Below are 16,049 nucleotides of genomic sequence, written 5' to 3' on the forward strand. Positions count from 1 at the left end.
TTTGCTAATCAAATGAAGCAGGTGTGTCTGAGGTTTACTTTGTAGGCAGCAATAATAAGTTCAGATTTTGCATTTGCTGACTTCCCTCTTTGTACGCTCTGATTGGCTGTTGCCAGGCAGTTGCCACAGCTCACTGCAGAAACACAAAGACAAAACAAATACAAGCAAAACAAATAAGCAAGCTGCACAGCAGAGGAGCTATCGAAAACACTGTTTGCCATGTTGTGCATGTATTCCTGTGATTTCATTTCTCAAAATAATGACACAAGCACACACAAACATCAGCCCGGGAAAGCATTGCATTGCTGTTTTCTTGTAAAGCTTTATAGTTTTTGTGAGACCTAGGGATCATTGTGTCACTGTACCTCACCTATTCAGCATAGCTGTCCGTTAACATTGTTGGACTCATGATGGACAGTAAAAAACTGATGCAGCAGGTACAGATATATATTTCTTTTTTATGCCTCTTCGCTGGCGACAGCTGTGGCCAGAGGCATTATGTTTTCGGGTTGTCCATCCATTCATATGAATATTCCACTTTTGTGAACATAATATTTCAAAAAGAACATTGAGGAAATTTCTCTATTTTTTTTTTTTTTTTTTTTACAAAAGTCCAATCAATGATAGACTAATTAAAATTTAATGGCCAAGGGTCAAAGGTCAAGGTCACCCTGACCTTGCATATGTCACATTTTAATTGGAAGCCATATCTCAAGAATCAGAATGCAGTTTTTTTCAAATTTGGCACAAACATCTCTTTGGACTTAAAGATGAACAGGTTAGAATTTGGTGGTCACAGGCCACTGTGACCTCACAGAAGGTGATTTTGGTCATAGCTAAGGAATTCATACCCTAATTACGACAAATTTTCACACACATGTCCAAAATCTTTTTTATCCAAAGGTCAAAGGTCAACTTCACTGTCACAACATAATTCTACATGAATATTTTTCTGTCCATTGCTCAACGTCATATCTCAGGACCAGAAGGGGAGACGTGATCAGATACTGAATCGGTGACACTGATCTGTGAACTGCGCTGATTGCAGAGATCTTCTGTGCTGCCATGGTGAAGTTGTCCATGAAGCATCTATGTTATCACATACGGATGTAAACTGTAACTGCAACTTGACTGGTGCATGGAGGCACACAACTGCAAGGCATTAAATCTGATTTTTACTTATAAAAATCCCATGCATTCTTTGTCGAAATATATATTACAACAATGCAACTCTGACTGTTTACACAGAGATAGAATACATTACAACTTTATTGTCCTCCAGAGTAGAAAATTGTCTTTGGATCACAGAAACAGAAAAGCAGCCTCCAGCCTGCAGCAGAGATGAGTAGCTACACAACTTTCCAACTCCAAAACTTTTTACTTTCCAAACTTGTCGGCTCAGCCCCAGCTCTTGAGGCAATATATTCTTCACACCGCTCTCCCGCAACCACAAAAGGATTTATACACTTTATTCATACACAGTAGTACTCCCCTAGACCTCTAAAACACACTTTGATGCGTAAAATGTGTGCAGTTCCCCTTAAAGGTCCACTTACTGGCTTTTTTCAGAGCGTTTAATCAGAGGAGACCCAATCATATACACAAAACAACGTCTCATTCTGAACTTCAACCAGCACTTACAACATCAAAGATCAGGAGTGAGGAACCCTTTTACACTGAGTCAAATATCTTATTAATGAGGAGGAGGATAGACATCGGAAAAAAACAGTTCTTCTGGGTCTACTTGGCCTTAGACTGTACCTGATTTGTAAGTCTCTTTGGACAAAAGAAAAACACCAAATGAATAAATGAATTATTGATGAAGGGACTGCAACATTCATACAGAGATAGTTGAACTTGATAGAAAGACTGGAACAGCATAATAAATACTGACTGTCACTCGGCGACTTTCCAGTAACTCTCAAATTGTGCAAATAGAAATTGCGAAAATAAAACAAGGAACAATGGAAAAATGTCAATTTTGAAAAAGTTTTTGCTGCAATGGAAACACTTTTTTGGCTTTTCTAGGTAACTTGATGCTATGGCTATGTGCTTGTCAGTAGGAACTGGCTCCCTCATGATGCAGCAGGAGCTACAAGAGCTGTTATTGCATCACATAACTCTTCAAAAGTTGAGCGGTTCATCTGGGAAGTTTTTAATCCACAATTCCTCTGTGAAATCGTGGACTATCACCTCCCAGAAATCCCTCATACGTGGCTGCTCCCATGTATAAGGGGCTTGCCTTTCCATTATCTCTCCATAACACGCCTACGTGGCCTTGGATTGGAAATAATGCCGGCTAGTGAGGTGGCTGCAATAGAAATAAAGCTGCTAATGTTTTGAACATCCATCACCATGCTTCTTGGAATGTTATCACCAGAGGAGAGCAATACATCACTCAGTACAAATAGCCATCTCACAATTGTGATTTATCAACATTTCGGAAATATCCCTCAAGTTTTGTGCAAATCTGTAATGGAAACCTGCCTGAATAGACTGAATTGGGAAATATTGTGAACTATATGTTATAGCCTTCACTATCACCGGATCTCGACTAAGCTCAATACCTCTGGGAGAGTTATGTGTTCAGCAGCTAGAACAACATCTTACTCACACACTCAGCTGCAGTTCCATCTGTCCATCCTTACATTCATCTGCTCCATTCTTGTAAACACGATATCTCCTGAACACCTTGAAGGATTTTTTACAGATTTGATACAAACATCCACTTAGACTCAACAATGAACTGATTAGGTTTTGGTGTTCAGAGATCAAGATTGTGGGTATCCACCTTCAAACTGTGCTGATAGAGATCTTCTGTGCTGCCAGGGGGAAGATGTGTGTGAAGCATCCATTTTTTCACAGATATGGATGTAAACTGTAAGAGAAACTTGACTTGTGAACGCAGACATTCATGGCATGGCAGTGATTCAAGTAAAGTTAAATAAGAAACTGTTTCATGTAATGAGTCAGTCAACTTGAACTTGGTAAATTGGGCAGATTCGTAGGTCTGAGCCGAGACATAACTAGCAGTATTGGACAGAATATAATTACAGCTCTTACACATCAGCAGCAAGGTGGGAGCAAATATTCTGATCAACCTGATATTAACTGCACCCAGTCTTGTGTGAGTGTGAATATACAGTACAATATGTGGAATGACAGCCTTAGTAATCTGACTTGTTGGTGATCTTGGCCACACTCTGCACATTGCCATCAGTGAAATGCATTCTGGGTAATACTGTATTTGACAATCTGTCAGTTTGACTGTGTTTGCATGAGTTGGGCTGTTGTAACCTTATCTCCACACCACTGTGGGTAGTAATTAAAGGCTGTCGAACTGCTTTAAAGGTTTAGTGATCTATAAAAGAAAAAAGACAATGACGCATGGAAAGGACCACCTTCCTCCATATGGTACCATCTGTGTGATATCAGGCAGATTATAAAGCAGTTTATGATATCTTGTTTAAAAGCTGGCTGTTCATCTGGCCAACTTGTCAGAGTCTTCTCACCAATGTCACTGTGTTTCTATCTTGAGACATTGATTTGCAGAGTCATATGTTAGGAAATAAAAATTATGACCGAAACAAGAAAAAGACCCAAGTTGAGGGTAAGAAAAGGGTGGGTAGAGGTGTTTGCAATGGGATAGGGTAAACAGATAGTGGGGAGCATATGCAATGACTGCATGATGCTGATGGATGCATTTACCCAAAGTCTTTTCTCTCCTTTTTTTCCCTCCGTCCTTCTTTCCTTCACTCCTTTGTAACTGTACGTCTCAGAGTTCACACATGCTCTACTTAATGCTCAAGCATCGTTGAAATATGAACATTAACTGATGCATTCAATTAATGGTTATACTGCAATTAATTACAAACATGCTCTTCAAAAAGTGTGGGGTAAAAGACCATGGTGCATGGTTTAGTCCAGATTTATCCAGTTTACTACATGAGCGCATTGTTTCTTTGGCCAAAGCAAAGCTTATAGTCTTAATTCAGATTTCTTGCTTTTCAACTGCAATGGGTGCATAGTTTCATAATATAAGAGCACCTTAAGGTAATTTTGTAAATTTTGACACAAACATCCACTTGAACTCAACAGTGACCTGATTAGAATATAGCGGTCAAAGATCAAGAACGCTGTGACCTTGCACTGGTCTCATTCTTGTGAACACAAAATCTGAAGAAGGCATTGAATGAGTTTTCTCATATTAGGCACAAACGTCTACTTGGACTCAAGAATGAAAACATTAGAATCTGGTGGTCGAAGGCCAAAGTTCAAGGTGACCTCACAAAACATGTTCTTGGCCATAACTCAGGATTCATTTGCTTAGTATGACAACATTTTACACAAATGGAGAACAAATTATGAAGCAATGATATTTTATATTTAATGGGTCAAACATCAACTTCACTGTGACATCATTCTGCAAAAACGCTTTTCTTACCATTATTCAACGTCATAACTCACGAACAGAAGGTGACTTCACAGAGCATGTTTTTGGCCCCTAACTAAAGAATTTGTGTGCTAATTATGAAACATAATATAATGTAATATGACACATCTTATAAGATAAAATGATATGTCCAAAAGGTCAAAGGTCAGCTTCACTTTGACATAATGTTCTGCAAAAACAAAAATATTGCCCTTATTGAACATCATAACTCAAAAACAGAGGGGGAAACATTTGGTCAGATAGTGAATGTGTGATGAATCTATGCGAGATGTGTTTTAAAGATTTTAACTGCAAATAGTTTTAAAATAAAAGCCTTGTCACTTTGGATCAACAGTATCCTCTTCTCTTATTGTTATGACATTACAGTGCAGTCGTTCTGAATCATTTCCATTTTGGTTCCATTGGGGAAATTGCTTTGAAAATGTCAGCAGATCCATTAGTCCTTCTCTGTGAACCTTTCCTGAATCTCCTCCTGCTGGGGCTTTGCATGAGTCACTGTCCACCTCTCTCACCTGGTCCGTCTCCACCAGCCACGCTCGCACGCCCAATTTGACTGCAGCCTGCCAACATCTTCTTGACTGACATCCAGCTGTGCTGCTGTGCTGAGATAGGCCGTGGTTCCTGACTGACTCATGTTGAGTCTCAGTATGTTCAGGATCAGGCGTGACTGTGAGTGTAGAGGCTGGACTCTGACTTTGACATGCCTCCCTACAGTAGATATTCCTTCTTGTGACTCAGCTAAAACTCCTAACAGCTAAATGTTCCAACTCACTGTATGACATCAGTCCTCAGTGTTATTACTCGGTGAACTATAATAGCCCTATCTGCTGCTTAAAAGCCTGTGAGCTGACCTCACTCATGTTTATTTGCATTTTAAAAATATGTCAGTGGGTACTGACAGTTTCAATCTGTGTCTCTTCACTCCAAGCCAGAAAATCTGCTCCTAGCCAGCAAGTTGAAGGGGGCAGCGGTTAAACTGGCAGATTTTGGCCTGGCTATTGAAGTGCAGGGAGACCAGCAGGCATGGTTTGGTGAGTACTTTCTATATGGCTTTTTCATTTGGGATTCTGTGGTCATTTGGGCTTCATACTTTCAGGGCTTTTAATTAATACATTTTAATGAAATATGTTTTTTTTATCATTTTGGCTATAGAAGGTAGGATATAGTAGAAAGATTTTTTTTAAACAAAGTTGATAAAAATTAGCAGCTAATACTATGAAGATCCCATCTGTTGCTGCTGATGGCATCATACAATTATTGGAGTGCATTTTTTGAATTTGCATCAGAGTGTCCTTGTGGTTCCCAACAAGGCCCATCTATCCAGTACAACAGCTCGATCAAGGATGTTAAGGGTTAGCCATGTCTCTGTGAAAAATAAACTCAGTGAAAGCAGAAAATAATATTAAGGCTGTCTGGCGGCGGATGAGATATGTAAAAGGTTGTGTGACAGTGAGGTGAAGCTGCGAAATATCTCTCAATACAGCATCCTCTAGGTAGGCCTTTTTTAGAATGGCTAAAATATATTTTTATATCATCCTCTGTGGGGGGCACGCCTCATCTGTTTCTGCAAACAGGCAGCACCCCGACTGCCAGCTGCTGAATGTTATACATTATCTTTACATATGAATCCTTTACAGCCCACTTCAAAAATTCCAAACTATTACTTTAATATTCTGAAAGACAACAATAATTTATTGGATATTGACAACCTCTTCAAGAGGGCAATAAAGGAATAAAAGAGGGAGGCTGTGTCTGCACGGTCCAACAAGTGCATCACCAGTAAAAACTGAAAAAAAAAATCCTGTTTTTGATGCAAAGAAGCAAATGACATGCAGCTCCTCTCAGTCTCAATTTGACGTGATAAACCTCATGTAAGGGCACGTTAATCAGAGGAAATGGTAAATGGACTGAACCTATATAGCTTTTTTTCTAGTCTTCCAACCACTCAGAGGGCTTTCACCTTACAAGTCGCATTCACCTATTTACGCATTGGTGGCGGAGGCTACCGTTCAAGGTGCCAGCTGCTACTCAGTAACCATTCACACGCACTCACACACGGAGCATCCATTACTTTAACGTGAACTGGAGGAGCTGGGGATCTAACAATTAATGGACAACCTGCTCCACCTCTGAGCCATGGCTGCATGTAAACAGGAAGATTAGTTGCAAATTATTTTCATTAGCCATGTAATATGTAGGAATATTGCTTATACTGAAATAAGGGCAAAAAGTGGACTTATTTATGCATGGAAATGCACTCAGTAATGCACTCAGGTAATACACTGATAATGTAAAACCAATTAACTAATTTCATGGATCTTGCATGATGCAAGCATGATAATTACCATTCTAAGATTTTTGCAACTGGTTTTACATCTTACTTAATATGGGGTTAAAGCAGTTAATGAACTCTGAACAGGAACTGTCATCAGTGTGCTTCATATTCACACAGAAATCGTACCATTTTCATACACAAATAGAAACACACTTGTAGACATGTTTATTAATAAATAGATATGATCTGTACTACATCCTAAAGAAAATAGGACTTATCATATCCAGTCTTCTGTAATAAAACACTCTGTGTCCTCTGCAGGATTTAGCTGCTGCAGATTCATAATCAGACATTTCTAAATTATGGATTTTCTTTCAGAAGATAGTGTAACATTTGTGCACTTTTTCTCAGAAAGGTTTTACTGAGCTGATTGAAGAAAATGGAACAAGGGAGATATTTGTCCTAGTTTTGTATTTCCTTAAATCAAACGGATATCTTTCACTGTGCCATTTTACAATCTCAGCCCTGTCTGCCTTCCGATCTAAAGGGAGTAGGTCTGCCACTGCTCTCGGCTCCTCATTCAGCTTTGGATTCAATATATTTGAGGCCTAGTTCTTCTCCCTATTCCCTGTGGAAGATAGAAATAATTGGTGTATTCCCCCAGCTCCAGCCTCCATCTGGAACCAGTTCACTGAGTATTCTGACTTTAGTCGTACAACGTCTCATAACGACTGCTAATACTGTGAGGTCTTTTTAAAAGTGGGCTGCATGTTGCTGGTCACGAGCCAAACGAAAGCCCCACAAAAGATGTTTTCCTTTGAGCTTGTTAACCTCGGCTCAGAAACTTGTGAAGCTGTGAAATGTTTTGCACTCAGGAGAGGGTGCTAACTATGTGTTTGTGTGTGTGTGTGTGCGTGTGTGTGTGTGTTTTAGGTTTTGCCGGTACACCAGGTTACCTGTCTCCAGAGGTTCTGAGGAAAGACCCGTACGGGAAGCCCGTGGACATGTGGGCCTGTGGTAAGACACTGGACTAAATGGACTGATGAGTTGTTTGATTGGGGGAAGCCTTGTGGAGCAGCTGCTTGTTATTAGTTGCACACAAGCATCATGGCTTGACACAGCCAATCAGAGTCCTTCCCTGGGGGTTCGCAAAACGAGCTGCCACTACTTTAACACAACGAAGTACACCACGGCTCAGCCGCTGCTACTGATGCAAGCACGTTTTCTTCTTTGCAGCTGCAGAGCAAAGTAGGAAAAGTGCAAATATACAGTGCATCTATAAATATAAAATATTAATGATGTTTTTAAAAAACTGTTTAACATGAAGGATAATAGGTATGAGAAGTGTTATATATAGTATATTGTACATAGCTATGTATGTACAATAAGTGTATGTATATGGTTAAAGGTACACATGGTTATCCATAATATTACACATACAAGTAATTGGCTTCATGCAATAAGCTATAAGACCAAATGTACTCTTTTTTTTTTTCAAAACTACAATTCTTATTAATTAGTACCAATTCTTTATAAGAGTTCACCAATGTTTTTATGCCTCCAAGCCGGCAATAGCTGAGGCAGGGGCATCCATACATAAGTGCTTCTGTCTGGGGCTTTCTTTTGAGCGCGATATTTCAAGCACGACTCGAGGGAATCTTTTTTTTTCTTGGGCTTTTTGCCTTTTGTTAGATAGGATAGCTTAAGGATGAAAGGGGGAGATGACAGAGGGGATGACATGCAGCAAAAGGCCAAGGTTGGAATTGAACCCATGGCCATTTCGGTGAGGACTTAGCCTCTGTGCACAGGGTGCCTGCTTTACCAACTGAGCTACTGGGGGCCTCACCTTGAGCAAATTTCTGTCAATTTAACACAAACATTCACATTGATTCATCAGTGAGCAGATTAGATTTTGGTGGTTATATGTCAAAGGTCAAGGTCCCTGTGACCTCATCAGTCTCATTCTTATGAAGTGATATCTCAAGAAAACCTTGAGGAAATTCCTTCACGTTTGGCACAATTGTTTGACTGGACTTAATGAAGAACTGATTCGATTTTGGTGGTTAAAGGTCAAGGTCACTGTGACTTTCCATCCGTCTCATACCTGTGAAAAACATTTTAAGATCAACTTGAGGGGATTTCTTCAAATTTGACTTGGACTCAAAAATTAGCTGATTAGAATTTGGAGTTCAAAGGTCAAGGTCACTGCGACCCTGCATGCATCTCATTTTCATGAATCTGAAGATGGCCTTGCAGAAGTTTCCTCAAATTTGGCACAAACTTCCACTTGGACTTAACTGATTGGAATCTGGTGATCAAAGTCCTTGTGATCTCATAAAACATGTTTTTGGCCCTAACTCAAGAACAGGGGGTCCTTTAAATTGTACTGGTTTGTAGATATGTTCTGTGCTGCCAGGGGGAATATTTCATACTATAGTTTGTGGAGCATTTATGCTTTTCACAGACATGGATGGAAACCGTAACTGCAACTTGACTGGTGGGTGGGGGCATGGCTGGAGTTCTAGTCTTATTATTGCTCTTTTCATCGAGACAAAATTTGCCCTGTACTTTTACGAAGATAAGAAAAAAAACGCCTTATTTTCACAGTCCATGAATTTATGTCCAATGCAAGGAAATAAAGGTTTTAGAAAAAAAATGTTGAGGAAAAATTTTAAAAAAGCATGTATATCATATATCAAATTTAGATTATTATATGTTTTGAAGTAATTCTAATGATTGAATTATTAAATTTGTGGGCTAAGAATATGTAATTGGTCTATCAATTCTCAGAAAGCCTTGTTTCCCACACAATTATTAATTTTTAACAGCCTGTTCATTAGGAGTGCTGTTGATTTATATATATTATTCAGTTATTCAGTGCACCACACTATCAGAGTGCAGAACATAATCTGAGCATTGACTGAGCAGTAAAACATCAGGTGCACTGAAAGTGAAATTTACTTGCTGGGTCTAAAAGTTTGCATTCTTTTGCTGAAGCTGCTCCTCCATCAATCTGATCTGATCAGCTCTGACCAGATCAACAGATTAAGTATCCACCCTGCAAGCTAGAAACTGCTGCTGAAGAGGGAAAGATTTCATGCAAAACTCTGTGCTGCATTCACAGACCTGCAAAAACTCGGAATATAGAGAGGGGACAAAAAAAAAGATACATACTGTTCTTAGACATTTCAGGTGTTTCGCCAGAGTTGGTTTTGGATTCTCCTGGAACACAGATACTGATGCTCTGGAAATTCACATTTACTTTTTTTAAAGGTAATTTAAGGAGGGGCGTTAGAGGGGGTTACTTTGGATAAAGTGGGACTCATCATTCAGGATTCCCTGGTGAGAACAAATTTAGGTGGTCAAGAACATTTGGTAGAGTTAACTTTTTTTTTCTTTTTTTTTTGCCTTAACAGAAAAAAATTAAGAGAAAAAAATAGAAAATTTAAGAAGTATATCGCTGCATGAGGCCCAACTGTTGCCCTATATGTCTCATTATGGTCCATAAATAGGAGAGTTTTAATGATTATAATCCACTGAGAGACTAATCCAGAGAGACAGCCCCTCATCCAAAATACCCATTGAGGCGGATTTTGATTTTTTCCCTTAAAAAATACACAGTTCACAATGCACAGTTCACCTTTGCTATAGTAACCCAACAGTGAAATAAATAAATCTTTTTAAATATTGACACCTGAAAAAATTGCATCAAGAAAAGACAATAATGGCTTTTCTGGTTTTTCTGGTATTTTATTGCCGCAGGGTATTTTGTCAAGGTTTAGGTGGGACACGATTACTGCACAGAAGTACATGTAGTTTGTAAAGTATCATTTCCAACACATCAGTAACTCCCTCTTACATCATAAATTGCTGTTTTTACATTAATCCTTCAAGTTGGATTCATCAAATGATAGTCAGCAAAATGTACTTTTAATGTAGGTAAAATTCAGTTCAATTCAAGGAGGCTTTATTGGCATGACCAAAGTGAAACAGTATTTCCAAAGCTCATTATAACAGTTGTTTTTAACAGGGAGCAGCACAGAGCATATGAATAACAGAACAACAAGATCCAAGAACAACATATGAATAAGCATCAGCAACAGAAAACAAAAACAAATCCTAACAATAATAATGACAAAAATACAAATAATAAAATAATAAAAGAAATAATAATATGAATGTTAATAAAAATAAATAGATAATAGATAGTAGATAATTAAAAATCAGTTTGAAGTTGAATGTTGTGTCATTAATTCCTTTCTGCCTCAGACTGTGTGTATACATGTAGTACTCTGTAGTTTATGGACCACAGAGGAGTTCATAAGGCTTCAATCTGTTGCATTAATCATTGCAGACGCTCATTACACACTTCTGATGGGCCAGGCCACCTGGACTGGAGAAGTAAAACACACACACACACACACAGTCTAAAACACACATGCTTCTTTCAACACACCTTTGCCGACTCACTGATTCCACAGAGACAATAGCGACTGTTGTGTTTGTGGTCAGACCGTCTCGTCGTCAGATAGAAGCTCTTTCATCTTTCCTGGAAACCAACCAGCCAATCAAAATCCACCTTCTATGGTAACATCAGCAAACACAAACACTCGCGTGCTTCTGTTACCACACTGTTCTTAATTTAGACATTATATATACAGTATATGTGCTCTTCAGTATTCACCTTAGTGTGGTAACCCGGAGAGCTCAACACACTGCAAATTGAGAAACCGTCTTTATTTACCCTTTAAAACCTGGTTTGACATCTGTTTTCTTGTGATGTATCCGAACACCTCTCACAAGCAATTTAAAAATTTTAAACCTGAGCAAACTGGTTTGATTTCTGTCAAAAACACTGTTTAAAAAATGAATCAGCAATTTAGTATGAATGAACTGCAAACTGAAAGAATCAATAATTATTATAATTATATATTGAAAAAATATGTTAAAGTGGGTCATTTCTTTGTTTGTTACTTTTTCAAAGAAAATTTTGCTAACTTTTGTGTAATTTTCTTGTAACATTTTACAAATTTCTTGATAATTTTGGGGTTGTTTCTTTTTAAGTTGTTAATTGCCTTATTTACATGTCTTTGAAAGAAATCAAGCCAATTTGCTCAAGTTTCAAAGGGTTAAATTGACAACACGTGCAGCATTTAGTAAGAAGTGCTCCAAAAACAGCAAAAGCAGCTCTGTTTGCTGCACACATCTTTATTTGGTTAACAAATCAAATTACATTTGGACTTTGCATGAATGCACTGCGAATAGAGAAAAAACAACCAAATACAGAAACATTGGTTATGTTTTTGTGTGTTTCGGTATTTAGTTGTTTTTTACATTTTGATTTTACTAATTGATGAATTGATGATCTATTTGCTTTAGCTTTTTGTAGTTCAACTTGTTTTCTTAATTTCCAGGGCTATAAGCCCTCAAGGCCACCGTACCTTTAAAAGTAAGTTTGTGTGTGTGTGTGTGTGTGTGTGTGTATAGGTGTGATTCTCTACATCCTCCTGGTGGGATATCCTCCATTCTGGGATGAGGACCAGCACAGACTCTACCAGCAAATTAAAGCTGGGGCTTACGATGTGAGTTTCTCTCTCTCTCTCTCTCTCTCTCTCTCTCTCTCTCTCTCTCTATCTATCTATCTATCTATCTATCTATCTATCTATCTATCTATCTATCTATCTATCTATCTGTCTCTCTCCCTGTCTCTATCTTTCTCTTTCAGTTCAATTCAATAGCCCTATATGGCATGACATGTTGTCAAAGCACAAGTACAATTAAAGACACTGTGAGGGTCTAATGAGACAGAGGGATGACATATGCTGTAAAGCCCTCTCAGGCAAATTGTGAATTGTGACAATGGGCTTTATGAAATTTAATTTAATTGAAATTTTATTGATGTATTCCATATTAAATATATTTTATCCTGCTGCAGTTCATTTTGTTTGCTATACAATACATTACAATTATAAAAACAAAACAACAAAGAATCCCATCAGCCTATTTACTATGGGAAACACTGTTGTGTTATAATTGAATGCAGATTTAATTAATGAAAATGATTTGAACATTAGGAAGCAGCTGCTCATTTAAATCCATGTGTCCTTGCAGCCAGGACAGATTGGACATGTGCTCCTTCATCACACTCTCCCACCATACTGGGCATTCATTTCAAATGTTCCACTTCAGAGCCAATATATTAACTTACCTTTGGTGCTGATATCAAACCTATTTTTTTGATACCGAAATGGTACCCCGTCAAGTTTTTGATCCTTATATGTTCTATGAGTGGGATCCTGTTTTGTTTTGTTTCTCATGGATGTACGTATGTATCCATACTTCACATGTAAGAGGACATACATTCAGACATGAGCATTCAGATTACGCGACACACATATCTCCATGAACAGCTGTGCTGGCTGTAAGGCATCAAGAAAACAACATTGCACCAACACAAGGAAGGAGAGGAGACTGCAAGGTAGCAAACATGGATGTAAAGTTTTGGATTTATCAATATTTTTTGAAAAGTCACAAATTTAGGTCAAGAAAAAGCTGATCAAATAAGAAGTGAGCAAACCTAAAATTCTGTCTAAGTATCCAGTACCAATTTAAAGTATTATTCACTTTGAAAACTCATGGAGATTCATGACCCAAGCTCTAGTCCCCTGCATCTACAAATCAAATGTGGGAAATTCATTGCACTGACCTTTATAAGGGACGGAAAACACCTCAACGTACTTGACAGGGATTAACATTCATGGAAGTTTGATTTGATTTGATTTATTTTGATAATGTAAAAAAGAAAATGGAGAAGTGATCATACAAACAAGCACACAGATAACAAAAGACAATGAAAAATATGAAGATAACGAAATGGTCAAAGGCATGATAACGATTACATATTTGAAAAGGAGTGAGAGGAAGTACAAATTTATTTAATCCCACCCCTTCTTGGTAAGTCACTGAATTTTGATAAGCAGATTCCTTATTCATGTAAACCTATAAATATAATAATAATTAAAATGAATAATTAAATAATTAAATTTAAATATTTACATTAAAAAAAGAGAAAGATAAACTAGGAGAATATAAATGTTAAATAACCAAATTAATTAATAGTAACCCCTGTTTACTCAACAAGAAACATCTTATAACTTCATAATGTACACTAAACTTCTAAATATGAAGCATATGAAGACATAGTCCAGGTAATCAACACAATGTTCAATCAACACAATGTCACTTTACAAAAAGGGTCAGAGCAGACTATACCTGCTGAGGAGACTCAGGTCCTTTGGAGTGCAGGGAGCACTCCTGAGGACCTTCTTTGACTCTGTAGTGGCATCAGCCATCTACTATGGAGTGGTCTGCTGGAGCAGCAGTATCACGACTGCTGAGAGAGGAAGAGACTTGACAAACTTATCAAGAAGGCCAGCTCTGTCCTGGGGTGCCCCCTAGACTCAGTGCAGGTGGTGGGAGAAAGGAGGATGATGGCTAAGCTGTCATCCATGCTGGAGAAACGACTCCCACCAGTCATGACACCCTGACTGCTCTGGAAAGCTCCTTCAGTGACAGACTGCTTCACCCCAAGTGTGTGAAGGAGTGTTACCGCAGGTCCTTCCTCCCTGCTGCAGTCAGACTGTACAACCAGCACTGCTCCCAGTAGACCACACACAACAATAACTGACTCCACTTGTACAGCTTAATACCACAAGTGCAATTTCACTTTCACCCATGCAACTGTGAACATTCTTTATTTAACTGTTGAGTTTCTCTGCATTGTAAATACTGTATATATTGTTTGTTTATGTCGTCCTCTGTGCTTATTTCCTTCATCTTCATCCTGCACGTTTTTGTACTTTTTTATTTATTAATATAGTTTATTTTGCACAGTTATCTTGCTATTTTGCTATCCCTTTGCTGCTGCAATGTTGGAAATTTCCCCACTGTGGGACTAATAAGGATTATCTTATCTTATCTTATCTTATCTTATTAGATGCATACTAACACTGTGAATAGTTGAAATGGTCTCTGTGATGTCCTTCCTGGAACAGTTCCCCTCTCCTGAGTGGGACACAGTGACTCCAGAAGCCAAAGACCTGATCAACAAGATGCTGACCATTAACCCAGCCAAAAGAGTGACCGCCACAGATGCACTCAAACACCCCTGGATCTGCGTAAGTGTCACACACCCACTTACACACACACTGTCATACCATCACAGTATTCAATATTTCTTTAACAAAGACACGCCTTCTAACAGCCCTGTTCCTCTGTGTTGACAGCAACGCTCCACTGTGGCGTCCATGATGCACAGACAGGAGACTGTGGAGTGCCTCAAGAAATTCAACGCCAGGAGGAAACTCAAGGTGAGTGACAACAGGAGCTTTTATACAGAATGGCTAAAATCCCTCAGAAGACCAGCACATTCTCATTCCAAGGTTGTCAAATATCCAAACTTCGTCAAGCACCTGTGTGTGTGATATCAACCCCAAAAGCAGCCTTTAGTGTTTTAATCAGAGGCACTTTGCCTTCCATTAACTCCAGTATAAACCCATCTTCAGCAATCCTTAGTGCTGAGAATAACTGTGCCATAACGTCCATGAGGGTGAGGAAGTACATGGATTAAACAAAACAGGACTTTCACCCGGAAGGCTAGTTTCTCTCCCATGTGAAACCAAAAGTCAATATTGCTTTAACCCTTTGAAACCTGAGCAAATTGGCTTGATTTCTTTCAAAAACATGGGAAGAGGGCAATGAGCAATGAAAGAAGAGATGACTCAAAAATTTGCAAAACATTAGTAACAGATGCATGAAAATGCAAAATTAGTTAAAAAAAGAAAGAAAAGAAAAGAATAGAAGAAACAACATTAAAAGAAAGTAAAAATCAAACAAAAAAATAAATGACCTAAAAAAGGACTTGAGTATTTTCAAAAAAAATGTAAAATATTTTTAAATATGTTATAAATAGTTTTTCCACAGATGTTTCCACAGACATTTTCCCTTTTATAAAAAAATTATTTCTTTCTTAGTTGCTCATTGCCCTGTTTCCATGTTTTTGAAAGAAATCACACCAGTTAAGAAAAGTGATGTTTTTCCAGGTTTTAAAGGGTGAAGCCGATAAAAGCTTTGGATATGAGCCCAGTTGTTGGCAGAGGTCTAACAGTCTGTAATGTAAACAGGAGTTTGCTCCTCTCCGTGTCCACGTCTCTCTCCCCAGGGTGCTATCCTGACTACAATGCTGGCCACTCGCAACTTCTCAGGTAGGACTGAATCAGCTGTATTGAAGACTGACGGCCTTCTGGTCCTGTTTGAAGTGTT

General features: G+C 38.4%; 1 protein-coding gene across 10 annotated transcripts in view; it reads left to right on the plus strand.

Annotated features, from left to right (window-relative positions):
• The window catches only part of camk2d1 (calcium/calmodulin-dependent protein kinase (CaM kinase) II delta 1), a 151,508-nt gene that overhangs the window by 93,441 nt on the left and 42,018 nt on the right, over positions 1–16,049 (plus strand). For all 10 annotated transcript variants that reach the window (XM_042511942.1, XM_042511946.1, XM_042511948.1 and 7 more), the window contains exons 7-12: positions 5,382–5,484; positions 7,662–7,745; positions 12,216–12,310; positions 14,783–14,905; positions 15,014–15,097; positions 15,949–15,991. In XM_042511942.1, coding sequence (XP_042367876.1) covers positions 5,382–5,484; positions 7,662–7,745; positions 12,216–12,310; positions 14,783–14,905; positions 15,014–15,097; positions 15,949–15,991 — 532 coding nt within the window. The remainder of the gene's footprint in view (positions 1–5,381; positions 5,485–7,661; positions 7,746–12,215; positions 12,311–14,782; positions 14,906–15,013; positions 15,098–15,948; positions 15,992–16,049) is intronic.

Source organism: Plectropomus leopardus, chromosome 23 (genome assembly GCF_008729295.1).
Source record: "Plectropomus leopardus isolate mb chromosome 23, YSFRI_Pleo_2.0, whole genome shotgun sequence".
In the NCBI taxonomy this organism is placed as follows: Eukaryota; Metazoa; Chordata; class Actinopteri; order Perciformes; family Serranidae; genus Plectropomus; species Plectropomus leopardus.